The following is a 13382-nucleotide window of genomic DNA, read 5'->3' on the forward strand; positions in this document are numbered from 1 at the left end:
TTATCACATGATATTTTTTAATTACACCATAATTATTCGTTTTTTCCATAACAAATGTGTAATATGAATTGATGATATACCATACTCATTCTAGTTACAACTACAACGATATCAAGATGAGCACTGTTCCAACTACTCTTACAGTAAAAATTACAAACACCAAAGTGTTCCCTGGTGGTTTTCAAGCATTTATTCAGGTGAGTTATTATTTTTTACTGGATTCATTGTAAAAATCATTACTTTGTTAATGATTTAGAGCAGGGGTCTCCAAACTTTGAAGCCTTCGGGCCATAACGATTTTTTTTAAAGTTCGTTCCAAGTGCCAATTTCTGCCCTTAACTAGACTAGGATAGTCGCAAAGTGCGTGACCTAAGCGAACTTACGCTTTTTTTCGCATTTCAATTATTATTCTGTATTGTGACACTTAACGACATCTAGTGGCGAGTAGTGGTACTATGTACTATCTTTTTCAGCTACCTGCTAGGTGGCATTAGGCGTAATTAAATATTTGGAATTACCGCGTTGGTTCGAGAAAGTTCTGGTTCTAGCTAGTGTATTCCGATCACCTTGAGATGGCAGTAATAATTGCATATAAAAAGGCTAGCGGCGCAACCTCGAGTTAGACTGTATAGGAAAGGCTAAGAAAGCGAAACTGTCTATTGTGAAATAAAGTAACACCCGTCAATAAAAGTATTTTCATTTGACTTAATATTTTATGTGTGATTTGTTAGTATGGAAAAGAAGCGAAAAATCGACAGTGAATGCAGAACGTTCCAAGAAAAATGGAACTTTCAGTATTTTGTGATTGAGTCCAGTAATAAGGCGCTATTATTAATTTGTAATGAAACCATAGCTGTTCTCAAAGACTACAATATTAAACGACACTATGAATCGAAACATCTTCAAAGTTACTCCAAGTATACAGGAAGTTTGCGGAAGGAAAAATTTGAAGCTTTGAAACGCGGACTCAAATCGCAGCAATATTTGTTTACCAAAGCGAATACTGGACAAGAGTCTGCAACTCGCGCCAGCTTTCGTGTGGCTCTTGAAATCGGAAAACGTGGCAAACCATTCACCGATGGAGAAATGATGAAAGAATGCTTGATTGCAGTAGCCGAAGAAATATGCCCCGAAAAGGTAAATTTATTTAAAAGTGTCAGTTTGCCAGCAAACACCGTGGCTCGGACGGTGCAAGACATCGCAGAAAATATATCATTTCAAGTGTCTGACAAAAATGGACATCATGAGTGGTTTTCTCTAGCATTGAATGAGTCAACGGATGTGTCAGATACTGCTCAGGTGTTGATTTTTATTCGCGAAGTAGATAAAAGCTATGAAGTGTATGAGGAACTTCTTGATATTGATAGTATTCACGGCACGACAACTGGGGCAGATATTTTAAAGGGAGTTGAAAATGCCATTAATAAAAAGAACCTTCGATGGAGAAATTTGAAATCTATAACAACTGATGGAGGCAAAAATATGAATGGTAAAAATAAAGGAGTGGTTGCACTTGTGTCAAAGGCTGTAGAAAATGATGGTGGTTCAAAACCATTAGTCTTACATTGTATCATTCATCAACAGTTCTTGTGCGGAAAATGTTTGGATATGTCTGAAGTTCTAAAACCAGTCATATCAGTTGTTAACTTCATCATATCCACTGGGCTGAATCACCGACAATTTCGCGGGTTTATTCAACATATTGGAGAAAATGATTTACCATATCATACTGCCGTACGCCGGCTCAGTTGCGGAAAAGTCCTTAAGCGCTTTTTTGAACTTCGAGCAGAGATCGATTTTTTTTTAAATAAGAAGCAGCTCCCTTTTGCCGATTTAGAAAATAGTGAATGGATGTGGAAGTTAGCCTTTTATTTCGATTTGACAAATCATATGAACGAACTGAATTTGAGATTGCAAGGAGAAAATCAGCTTCTCCCTGATTTATACTGTCACCTCACAAACCACAAGAGGGGACTAAATCATCTGTCGGTAACAAATAAGACAGATGGGTATCCGCGGCTAAGCTAAACAGTGGAGACGGGAGTGGGTTAAACAACTTAGCAAATTTCAAATAGATCTTAATGGGCGCCAGGTAAATTTAATCCTCCAGATACCCTAAGTAACTCACAATATCAATAACTTACCAATTAATATTGGAAATAAAAGATAAAAATCCCCAATATGATTTATTCAGTAATCCTAACTTACATGGATTAACCAACAACGCTTCTAAGACAACAATGCAATATTCACACTACTACGCGATGTTCAAATGTCCATACAAGAGCGCGGTGTATCTAACCACGAATTCAATCAGCCATAAATTACGGTAGTAACGACGCTCAAAAAACTACAATACGTCGAGTAAAACTACCACGAAAATTGAGTAGGTGAAATCGTAAATACTAGTATCGGATGGTAAGACAAACTCGTTTGCGTCGCGTGAGCTCAGGCGTAGGCGCATCGGTGTCAATCAGAAATCGTGAAAGGAAGAATATACCTCAATTTCCGTTTCACAAATATCTATATCAATCAGGTATCAATAAACAACTCTTAATCAATAAACGATAAACAACACTATATCAACAGGTATCAATAAACATAAGGGCAAACAATTATTTAAATATCTCAGTATTGCACAAATTTTCAAATAAATCAATTATAACTTGCGTGCTCCTTTTGGGCCACCCGGTATATGGTGTTAGGCTACCCTGTAGTATGGCGGAAGTGGATCACCCTGTAGTACTGCTGAGATGGATCACCCTGTAGTACGGCGGAGATGGATCACCCTGTAGCACCACCAAGATAGATCACCCTGTAGGGCACGACAAGCTGGACCAGTAATGGATCACCAAATAAGATCCAGAAAGAAAATAGGGGAAAAAAAAGACAGGAAAAGAAAAAGGAAACAGGAACGAAGACAAAAAAAACAGGAAAAGAAAAGCAGGAAGAAAAACCCTACGGAAGAAAAACCCTACGGAAGAAAATTCTCAATCAGAATCAGATGAAACAAGGTGAGATTCAACCCCCATTCAATAGGACTATTTGACTAATCAATACCCCTGGTATATTTTCATCAAGCAAAGTAGCAAGATAACAAGAGTATATTTTTGGGTGCCCTGTATAACCATATGATCCGTAAAAATCAAGAAAATTGAATGAGTGTTGAAACCTCTCTTCAATACTAATATTCATTTGAGATATAACGATGGAATCAGAAATTACTAAACTCATCAAAAACACATTTAATGGTAAAATTCTTACCCTGGCCAAGGGGTTTTCTATACGTTTCTTCGTGTGCGGTGCTCTGCACGGAAGTCCTACTGGGACTTGATGAGTGACTGAGGGCCTTCTGTTTCTTATGAATCTAGAGACGAGAAACGAAGGTTGTAGAATTGAAAAAGTGATATCATAGCTAAGATCACATGAGAGATGCGACAGTGATTCAGACATACCTAATTTCGGAAATCCTCCCACCTGGCACGAGTTCGGTAACCACCACAAATCCTCAAAAGAGCTTAAGTTTCAGACTGCAAATATCCACACCAAAATGACCAATCAGTCTTCCACTATACAATCCTGACTTGTAGAAATAATCCCCGTGAAGGATGGCACAAATACAACCAAATATATCCTACAATCAGTCTGATGGTACCCTTTGAACTCCGAACCAAGCTCACCGAAGGTTAACTTCCAAATACTAAGCGACTGCCACATCTGACAGCTAACCAGTTGTTGCCACAGTGCATCCAATCTACACTACAAGCACCAAGGGGGCGCTGTGCACAACATCATAAATCTAACAATTCCTCCACAGCCACTTGATACATCATCAACAAGTCCATGACCCATCAAAACTCCTTCTCAAAGCAATGCAACCCTAAAACAACCCTTGACAACTTGAGTAACCGATAAATCCTCCACCCGTGAACAACTGTAGAACTAGTTCGGTGTAAGTCGACGGAACGATACTACGAAAGTTCGGCAGATGTCAACCAACAGCTGTCTCTTAACCTTGTTTACGAATATTTACAATATATATTGTTCCAACCTATTTTCAACTATTTACCAATCCTTATTCATGCGATGGAATAGAAACATATAAGGTAAGTCGCCATAACCTTCCCTTTCAGTACAAATATTAGAGCATTCATATTATGCAGAATATTTACCGAAAATATCAAACAGTATTCAGAAACCAGAGCTAACTAATATTGTTTTTCAGGCTATATGGCTCTAATATGTCAGTAAACCTTCTGGAAGTGATGAATAACAATCTATGCAAGAAATATTCTCGGAAAGGTATAGGGAATAAGGCAGACAACGGCTGAAAAAAATGATAGGTGAAGAAAACTGAGAGACAAACAATAACAACTATTTCAACCTAGCAAGGAATTTCGGATCTCCAACGTCGATTGGCAATAGGAGAATGCGTAAGTACTGGTCAAAGCAGTTAGTCAGGGAGCATACATTTATTCTTATACATTTCAGGTATGGTTTTCTATGGAACGGAAGATTCCCATTACTATGATGTTAAATGAATAAAATCAACTTGTAACTGAATTACATTGTTAATATCCTCTGAATAAAGATCTTAAAAGGTAAGGTAGTGTTTTTGAAAGGTCACATAAGAGCAGTTTGGTCTAGTGCTGAATTGAAACGTAACAATACACCAATATCAAATCCTTCAGACAGAAAATGATACCATTTCAATCGCAATTACGTAAAAAATGTTTCACACATTTTGAAACATGTGAAATGTTCAGCCATACTACAGAGACTGAATTTCCCGTAAATTTTGCAATCGAAACTTTGAGTGCTTTGAAGATAAATTTTGAGATTTGTTTTTCAGATTTTGATGTCATTGCGAATGAAATTAAGCTTTTTCAAAATCCTTTTGATTCTGGCATTGAAACCCTGGCTCCGGAAGTCTAAATGGAAATTATTAATTTACGGTGCAGTGATATGCTTAAGAACAAATATCAAAATTCATCTTTGTTGGAATTTTATAAGAGTCTTCCGGCCGATTGCACCGACTTTTTATTATGGGAGCGTTAAGCTAATGGGACATTAAAGGTCCGTTAACGCCCTTTAGCGTTTGCATCACAGTTTAAGAGACTATTAAATACCTATTAAGAAACCCTTACTTAACTCGCCAAATTTTCTCCTTTAAACATACGTTAGCGGTTCATTAACTTTGTAAGGTTAGGTTTCTTCGTATTTACTCGCTTCTTTTAATATTGCCATTGTTTACCTTTAAAAAATAATGGATTATATTAATGTTTTGGAAAATGATTTAATTGAAGATATTTACGAAGATGACATAGAAGTTGTAGACTTCCAAGATTTTGGGTTTCCACGCAGGTTAAATGAGCGACCCAATTATTATGAGGAACTGAGTGACTTGGACTTTTTTAGAAGGTTCCGGCTAACAAAACCTACAGTAATGCAGCTTTTGGAGATGATTGAAAATGAACTGGAGTACCCTGATTATAAGTAAAAGATATTTTTCATTTATTTATTGCTTGTTGCTATTTATAAAAATGCCAACTTAAAATTAGGCTGTGATTTATATAATTTATTTGTAATATTGCTATTTTTTAGAAATAACAGTCTATCACCTATGAATCGGCTACTGCTTACATTAAGATTTTATGCTAGTAGTGGGCAGCTCATTCAAGTGGCTGATTTCATGAACGTGCACATTTCAACTGCATGCAGGATTGTGGCTTATGTAACTAGAACTATAGCATACCTTCGACCACAAAAAGTCAAGATGCAAGAGCCACAAGAATCAGTTACTGCACAAAATAAATTTTATGGAATTGCTGGATTTCCTAAAGTTCAAGCTTTAATAGATTGTACTCACGTAAAGATCCAATCACCTGGTAATATATTGTTCCTATCTAAATTTAGGTATATAGGTATAGATTTGAGAGAAATAGCAATTAATAATTTTCAGGAGGCCAAAATGCTGAAATATACAGGAATCGAAAATCATTTTTCTCCATTAATGTGCAGTGTCTGACAGATGCAAACTTAAAATTTTTGGATGTGGTTGCACGATGGCCTGGTTCAACTCATGATGCCACAATTTTTGCAAATTCAGCCATCAGGGCAAGATTCGAAGCAGGACATTTCCCAGGATGTGTGATTTTAGGTAGATATCACTTGTACCATGTATCGCATGTACCAACTAAAAGTTTTGTAGCTCAACTATTTTTCATTTTTTTATTTCAGGGGATAGTGGTTATCCTTTAAAAAGTTACCTGCTTACACCATTAGCAAATCCTGCCACGCAAGGGGACCACTTGTACAATGAGGCGTTAATTAGAACAAGGAATGCCATAGAAAGGACCTTTGGGCTATGGAAACGTCGATTTCCAGTTCTTGCATATGGACTTCGCCTAAAAATTGAGACAGTTTTAGCCATTATAATAGCTACTTCTGTTCTTCATAACATGGCAAGGGATATGAATGAACCTGAGCCACCAGTACCAGAAGATCTCAATGAGGATGAGTTAAACTATCTTACCAATACTCAACAAATTCAAATGGATAACCATGAAAATGTGGGTGTGAATTATACTCAAAATGAAATAATTCGTTATTTCAATATGTAAAAAATTTTAGTATTCAATAAAGGTTCAGATAAAAACTCCTTTTTTAGTATTTCTTTGGTCATTTGACGAGATCTGTAATTATCTCACTTTGTCAGCAACATTTTTGTTAAAAATTCTTAGACTAGACATGGTCAATGTAAATGTTTTTGGTCATTCTTGTTTTAAACAAGTAATTGAAATTTGTAAGGTTTTCACTAAGAAAAGTTACACTTAAGTCATGCTCAGTGATTTTAAATCACATATTTATAAATAAAAGATGTATTTTGGTCATTTTTTTTATTGAAATCAATAACAAAACGAACATGTCAATCTTAAAACTATATTGACATTTTTCCTAATTGTTTTTCCTTAATTTTAATATCCAGTGCCAGACTTTTCATTTTTAAGTCATGTTCCTTTTCAGCATGCAATCTCTCCCTTTCTAATTTATGTATTACATGATTTGCTATAATATCTTTCTTATCTGCCAAGTCATTATATTTTTGGGCTAAGCTGGAGGATGCAAGGGATCTTACCACTGTTGCTGTTGGTCTTCTTCTATGTCCCTACGATTAAAAAGGTATTATAAACAAATAAAATTTAAAAAAACTATGTGAGAATATAACGAATCAAAAATAATATATTTTTAATACTGCCAGCCTTGTATGTTAAATGTAATTTCCATGTGGAAGGATTTCGAAAAGAATAACTTTGGAAAAAGTAATATTTATACTCACTCTCCTGTTCATCCCTCTTCCACGTTCAGCATCTATTCTTGATTTTACAGGCACATCTTTTTCATCTTCTTTACTCTCCATAACAATAATGTCTCTTCTAGGTTCATGTTTAGCCTTCTTCACTTCCATTTTTTTTAGTAATACTGGATTTAAGGGTCTTTTTAAATTATTAACATTGTAAGTTTCCCAGTTATACTTTATTGTTTCAATCTCCTCCGATTTTTGAGACTGATCTTTCTGAGAGTCTCTTTTTCATATTCCTGATCTTGAATTTCAACTTCAGATTCTTGTTCCTAAAAGTAATAGAAATGTAAATCAAGAAATTATTTTACTTTAATCCCAATCCAATGTATTAGAACTAAGCATGTTTTAAAACGAAGAACATTATATTTCATTAACAGAAAGCACTGTAATATGAACTGTATTTACTAGGTACTAGCACAGAAATCAAGCACTAAAGTACAATCTTACGTCAGTTTATTCAGAAGTAAAACAAAATTTCTAATTCTAACATATGTAAGTCAAGCTTTTATGTAAAAATAACCAACTGGATGGACTTGAGCTTTAAAATGTGTGCAGGTGAATAATGCAAAAAACTGTATTTCCTTACCAGATTTTCAAAAACATATTCTATTTGATTTTGCTTCCTTGGTGATCCAACACTTGTTACACTGTCAGAGTCAAACGGATTCAAATACCCATCCACTGTGAGTGAATCCATTGTGGCAAGCACCAACTTTTCTTCTATATCGGGTGGAGGTGGACCACCACCAGTTTTCAAACATTCCTGTCTGACTTCTGCTCTTCTTTTTCTTACATTCTGTCGTCTATTTTCATAACATCTTTTCAGTTGATCAACCGAACGGTTATTGAAGTCACCACTTGTAGAATTCAATTCTTGGCAAATTTTTGTCCATGTTTCATTTTTTTCTGAATTGACTACTGCCTTAGTTTCTTTATTTTCTATTACATTTTTATAATTTAGGCAAATAGAAAAAAGTAAATTTTGTTCTCTAGGTGTAAAATTTACTGCTCGAATCCGCTTTTTCTTTCCTTTGTCCGCCATCACACAATAAAGAACAAACTTTAAATCACAATATAAAAATACTTTTGGAGTTTATGTTTATGATGTTAATTAATGGTCCTTTAGTAAAATCTGGTTTGTAAATGTATGGTGCAACTCATTTGAAGTTAAGAGACCAATAAAAGTTAAGAGTCCCTTTGTTAATGGTGCCATAAGAAAAAGTTGGTGCAATCGGCTGTTCCACTGGAACAATTTGATAATTTGCTCGTGGGTTGTTTTCTGTTTTTGGTACTACTTACTTGTGTGAGAAAACGTTTTCCAAGAGGAAGTACACAAATAATGTTTACAGATCTCAATTAACCGATGAGCATCTTAAATCTCTTTTGATAATTGGTACAAGTCAAATTGATCCACAACTACAAAGTATTGTCGGTGGAAAATCACAATTACATGAATCTCATTAGTGTTTTTGTTTTACTGTGATTCATTTCAATTATTTGTTAGTTATTAATATGCTTAAACTTAGATACTTGAGTTAAGTTTTCTTTGTCATCATTTCTGTCGTTAAGTTTTACCTTGCAAGTAAATAAAACCGAGTAATTATCATTCTTCAAGTTATCACAGCAATCGTAACATCAATTAGGTAATCATTGGCTGTCGCAGGCCAGATTGATGACACTGGCGGGCCGGATTTGGCCCGCGGGCCGTAGTTTGGAGATCCCTGATTTAGAGTAAATGATATGAATGAATCTCTACTTATTACGGTTTGTGGTTAAACAATTTTTTCTTCGTTATAGATATGGGGTTGAGGAGATGATAAAAAAATCTGAAGAGTTAATTATCGTCTACTTGAAGTATAGTCCAAAGATGACAACTTTGAATAGAAAATTTGGTACCCTACCGGTAAAAGTGACACGAGCCGGTAGAAAATGAAAAAGAGTTGTCTGCTTTGAATACAGCTATGAACAGGTTCGATTTCAACCTACTGGATGAAGATGGATGATGACACCCTTTTAACACCTCCACCCTCGAAAAAATTGAAACTAAGAACATCGAAAAAAGAAATATTACAAATATCAATAAACTTGGACGATTATGAAGATGATGAAGCTCCACAATCACCTTTTCAAGAATCACAAGCTTTCATATGATATCTAACAATAATAATTGTAATTCATAAAGGAAAATAAAACAAAAAATGAGAAAATCTTTTTATTTCTCATTATAAAGAGAATAGAAAAGATGAAGAAATGGAAAGATTTTTTTCATTTCTTACAATGTAAACACCAATATCTTAGTAAAAAACATTTTCTACTGCATAATTCAGATTATTAAACAAATGATTCATACAGTGGTGAGATTTGAGGAAAATTTTCAAATTTGCTATTGAGAGACACCCTTCATCATGTAAGTTATGAATTTCATTTTGTATAAGTTGACTGAGCCATTTTTTATTTTTACATCCTTTAACAAAAACACAAGTATCATGTTCTATACAATTCTTGATAAATTCTGAAATTTGTTCAAAGTTTAGGGTTGATATTGTTGCAGAATGATCACTTCGTTCATGAAACCATGCCAATCCATGTAAATTTCTGGTACACCAGTTCACATGTTTTTTCACAGATGGATTATATTGGTTAAGGTCTGTTGGTAAATTTATCATACGATGATACCAAACTCCACTTTCAACGTTTATAATTGAAATTTCTTTACATAAAAAATTTCTTGTTTTTCCATATTAAAAACCTTGCACATTGATGATAAACATGATACTTTACCTAATGTCACCGTATCAATAAAGTCATCAGTCTACTCATGAAGTATTTATAATGATGATGCTGATTGTGCAATATTACTTTTATCTATCCAACTATTATGTTTATTATCGAATCCTAACCATTTAACGAAAACTTTTCTTTTTTTCTTTTGAGTACCTTTTCTACAAGATATACACCAGGATATTTCACTTTTTGTAATTGTTCTTTGTAAAAACCTCCTGAAATATCCTGTTCTTCATCATCCTTCAGTAAATAAGTTCAGGTAATTGTATTTTCCTTATTTTGAATATTTCTGTAGACCAATTTGGAAAATATGTTTTATCAAAAATTCCTCGACTTTTGGATATACTTACATAATCTCCCACTTTGAATTCAATACTAGAACCGATTTGTTTGATGCGATTATAATCTGTGTGAAGTAATTTATTTTCATCTTTTTTACTCACTTTAGCGGGTTTTATTTTAATGGTTCTATGAGTGGAATTATTGTATTTCTCCAAAACACGTTTCAAAACATCTATTCACTGATAGTTACCACCGGTAAATGGAATGTGTATTCTCTTGAATATAAAAACAAAATAAAAAAATCCGACGTTATCGAAGAACTGAGTGAAAAGTTTGGTAGCAATGTGGAAAAAATTAGGAAATTTCATAATCTTCGTAACCAGTTTAATACCGAATTGAAAAAAATCAATTGGAAGAAAATCTGGACAAGGGATGAATCTCTGAACTCATCTCCATTTTCCTTCGCATGACTGCAGTAGTTATTGGAAATCTGTTGTGAAAGTGGTAATAAATTATTATCTGAAAGTTCTTCTGGTCTCCAACTACCAGGTATTACCTCCCTTCTATCAATTTCCTTGTCAAATGCATTTTCTGGCACATTAAATCTTCTTGAGAATTTTTTGCCATCAAAAATTTATGTAATATACATACTGTTAATGTTACTACATCTGTTCATTCGGGCCTTAAAAGTGTGGGCTTTTGTAATACCATAAAGCCGCTTGATACAATACCGAAAACAGTAGTGAAAATTTTCTAAAGAAAAGAAAGAATACAAATGATAGGGAAAATATACTAAAGAAAGCTCGAAATGCACTTTCGAATAATGATTTCGGCACATTTGTTGCCGACGAACTTATTCTGTAAATTGCAGATGAAGATGAAGAAATGGCTTCCCTTATACAATTCTCAACTCCACCATCGACATCCACACATCCACTTCTGCGGACTACAATCCAATCTAATTCAAGCTCATATTCAAATTATGCCTCATCGACTGTATCGTGTATTTATGACTGATAATGCCCCACCAGATCGAACACTGCTTGTGCAAAACGCTCTGGAGGAAAAAGGAATTGAATGGATGAATTGGCCACCGAACTCACCAGACAAGAATCCGTTTTAAGTTACATTTCGAAGAGGTTGCATACCAGAAATCATCCACCTGACAGTTTAGAACACCTTCGAAATGCTATTTTGAAAGAGTGGAACAATGTTTTTCAGCATGTTATTGACAACCTCATCAACAGTATGGGTAGAAGAGTGAAAGCCTGAAGAAAGTAGAACTATTATGTACTTTTCCTTCATTCGGATTTCACACATTTTCTTTCATTTTATGGATTCTCATAATTATTTCATTTGTCTTCTTACATAAATTTTTGAAAAATACAATATCGTTTGTTTGTTACTTTTATCGATTTTTATTCATCACCTATAGATTATTTGAAAAAGAAACTGGAATTTCAGAAACACGTACTAATGCATTCATTCATTACGCCTGTTAGTGTTCGTTACTGATATAATTTTTTCAACAATATTGAATTACATACATCCAAAGCCATTTTGAAAATGATATAAGTGAAACTTCTGGCTTCAAAAACTTATGGAAACATAAGTGTAATTGGTGAATTTTGCATTTAAAAATTTTGGAAAAATAACATTAGCTGTACAACAAACAGGTAAAACAATGACAAATTATCTTTATCAATAACTTCCGTCTCAGTACAGAATCAAATTGCACACGTATGAATTCCTCCAACAACTCCCACAACGGAATTGCTATTAGGCATGTGTTAGCTGTGACAATATTGGTCCTCAGAGGGGTATTATAAATCGATTCCTGATACAATACTTGGTCAATATCCTTTTGTGTAGAATATACTGACTTCCAAACAAACTCATGTATTTTTATTTCAATCATTTACATGGGAAAATATGTCGCACTAAGATGGAGATAAAATATTTACATCAATGAAAATAGAAATTACATTCCAAGTTACTCATCTGCATCCTTGATATACTACCACCTACCGCATCCAGAAGTGTATCTCCATGTTGATGTTTCATTCTGTATTATAGGCCCACAATTTCATCAGTTCTTTTTCAGGAATTATGAAAAAAAAAATCAATTTATTACATTGAAAATGAGTCCTATAAACAATTTCAGGTTTTCACTCCCCCTTCCCCTAAAATGAAAATCGCAGATAAAACCCTTATGGGGAAAATACTAAACTAAAATAAAAATGTTACTGTTTTGACATAGTACAGACAAAAAAGATATACTATAATTTATCAACACACTTCTTATTGAAAATTTTTCCCAAATAATATATGTTTAAGATATGTTTTTCTGTTAACCAGCTGTCGCACCCCTACGAACGGCAACCCTCGAAGGACAAACGAGGTCTTACGTCTTAATGTGTGATTCCTAACATGAGTTGGACGATATCAAGTGAAAATAAATCGTGCAGCCTGCGGCTTGAATCACCGACTCACATATCGGTTGATTAAGAGAGTGAACAAAGCACACACGTCGAACTGACCGGCTACCGACCTACGATTTTTCCACTGATATAATAGACAAACTAATAGCAAATATCCCACCCACAAGTAAAACAGGGTCAGATCTATCAAAACTATCTGTTAAAGATTCAGTATTTTTAAGACCAACAAATGAAACAGAAGTCTCAAATTTCATTTCTTGTCTAAGAAACTCTAAAAGTATGGACCCATACAACAGTCCAACAATAATCAAAATAGTTAATGATAAGATGAATAAATGATACAATACTTGATCAGTATCCTTCTGTGTAGAATGTATTGACTTCCAAACAAACTCATGTATTTTTATTTCAATCATTAACATGGGAAAATATGTCGCACTAAGATCGAGATAAAATACTTACATCAATGAAAATAGAAATTACATTCCAAGTTACTCGTCTGCATCCTTGAT

General features: G+C 34.2%; 2 protein-coding genes across 3 annotated transcripts; one reads left to right on the top strand and one right to left on the bottom strand.

Annotated features, from left to right (window-relative positions):
- Nucleotides 1–732: 732 nt before the first annotated feature.
- On the top strand, nt 733–5496 carry LOC141480316 (general transcription factor II-I repeat domain-containing protein 2-like). 2 transcript variants are annotated; one of them, XM_074170226.1, is made up of 2 exons: nt 733–4433; nt 4492–5496. In XM_074170226.1, exon 1 carries the CDS (start codon nt 733–735, stop codon nt 2026–2028), a length of 1296 nt encoding a protein of 431 aa, XP_074026327.1. In that variant the 3' UTR covers nt 2029–4433; nt 4492–5496. The 2 variants fall into 2 exon arrangements, with proteins under 2 accessions (XP_074026327.1, XP_074026328.1); XM_074170227.1 differs by having other exon boundaries at nt 733–4106; nt 4226–5496.
- A 1311-nt stretch (nt 5497–6807) lies between these two features.
- Nucleotides 6808–12707, bottom strand: LOC141480322 (uncharacterized). Its single transcript, XM_074170233.1, has 3 exons — nt 7950–12707; nt 7340–7632; nt 6808–7168 (listed from the first exon to the last, which is right to left on the bottom strand). The coding sequence occupies exons 2-3, from the start codon at nt 7466–7468 to the stop codon at nt 6941–6943; spliced, it is 357 nt and encodes a 118-aa protein (XP_074026334.1). The 5' UTR covers nt 7469–7632; nt 7950–12707; the 3' UTR covers nt 6808–6940.
- Nucleotides 12708–13382: the final 675 nt, after the last annotated feature.

The sequence above is a fragment of the Leptinotarsa decemlineata genome, unplaced genomic scaffold, assembly GCF_025532065.1.
Source record: "Leptinotarsa decemlineata unplaced genomic scaffold, Ldec_3_MD MMD2_P_RNA_scaffold_7, whole genome shotgun sequence".
Classification (NCBI taxonomy): domain Eukaryota; kingdom Metazoa; phylum Arthropoda; class Insecta; order Coleoptera; family Chrysomelidae; genus Leptinotarsa; species Leptinotarsa decemlineata.

Bases quoted from the DNA above. Each gene is read 5' to 3' on its own strand.
- LOC141480316 (XM_074170226.1), top strand. From the start codon at position 733: ATGGAAAAGAAGCGAAAAATCGACAGTGAATGCAGAACGTTCCAAGAA.
- LOC141480322 (XM_074170233.1), bottom strand. From the start codon at position 7,468: ATGGAAGTGAAGAAGGCTAAACATGAACCTAGAAGAGACATTATTGTT. The intron at 7,169-7,339 runs GTGAGTATAAAT...TTTTAATCGTAG, and splicing joins GAAGAGGGATGAACAGGAGA to GGACATAGAAGAAGACCAAC.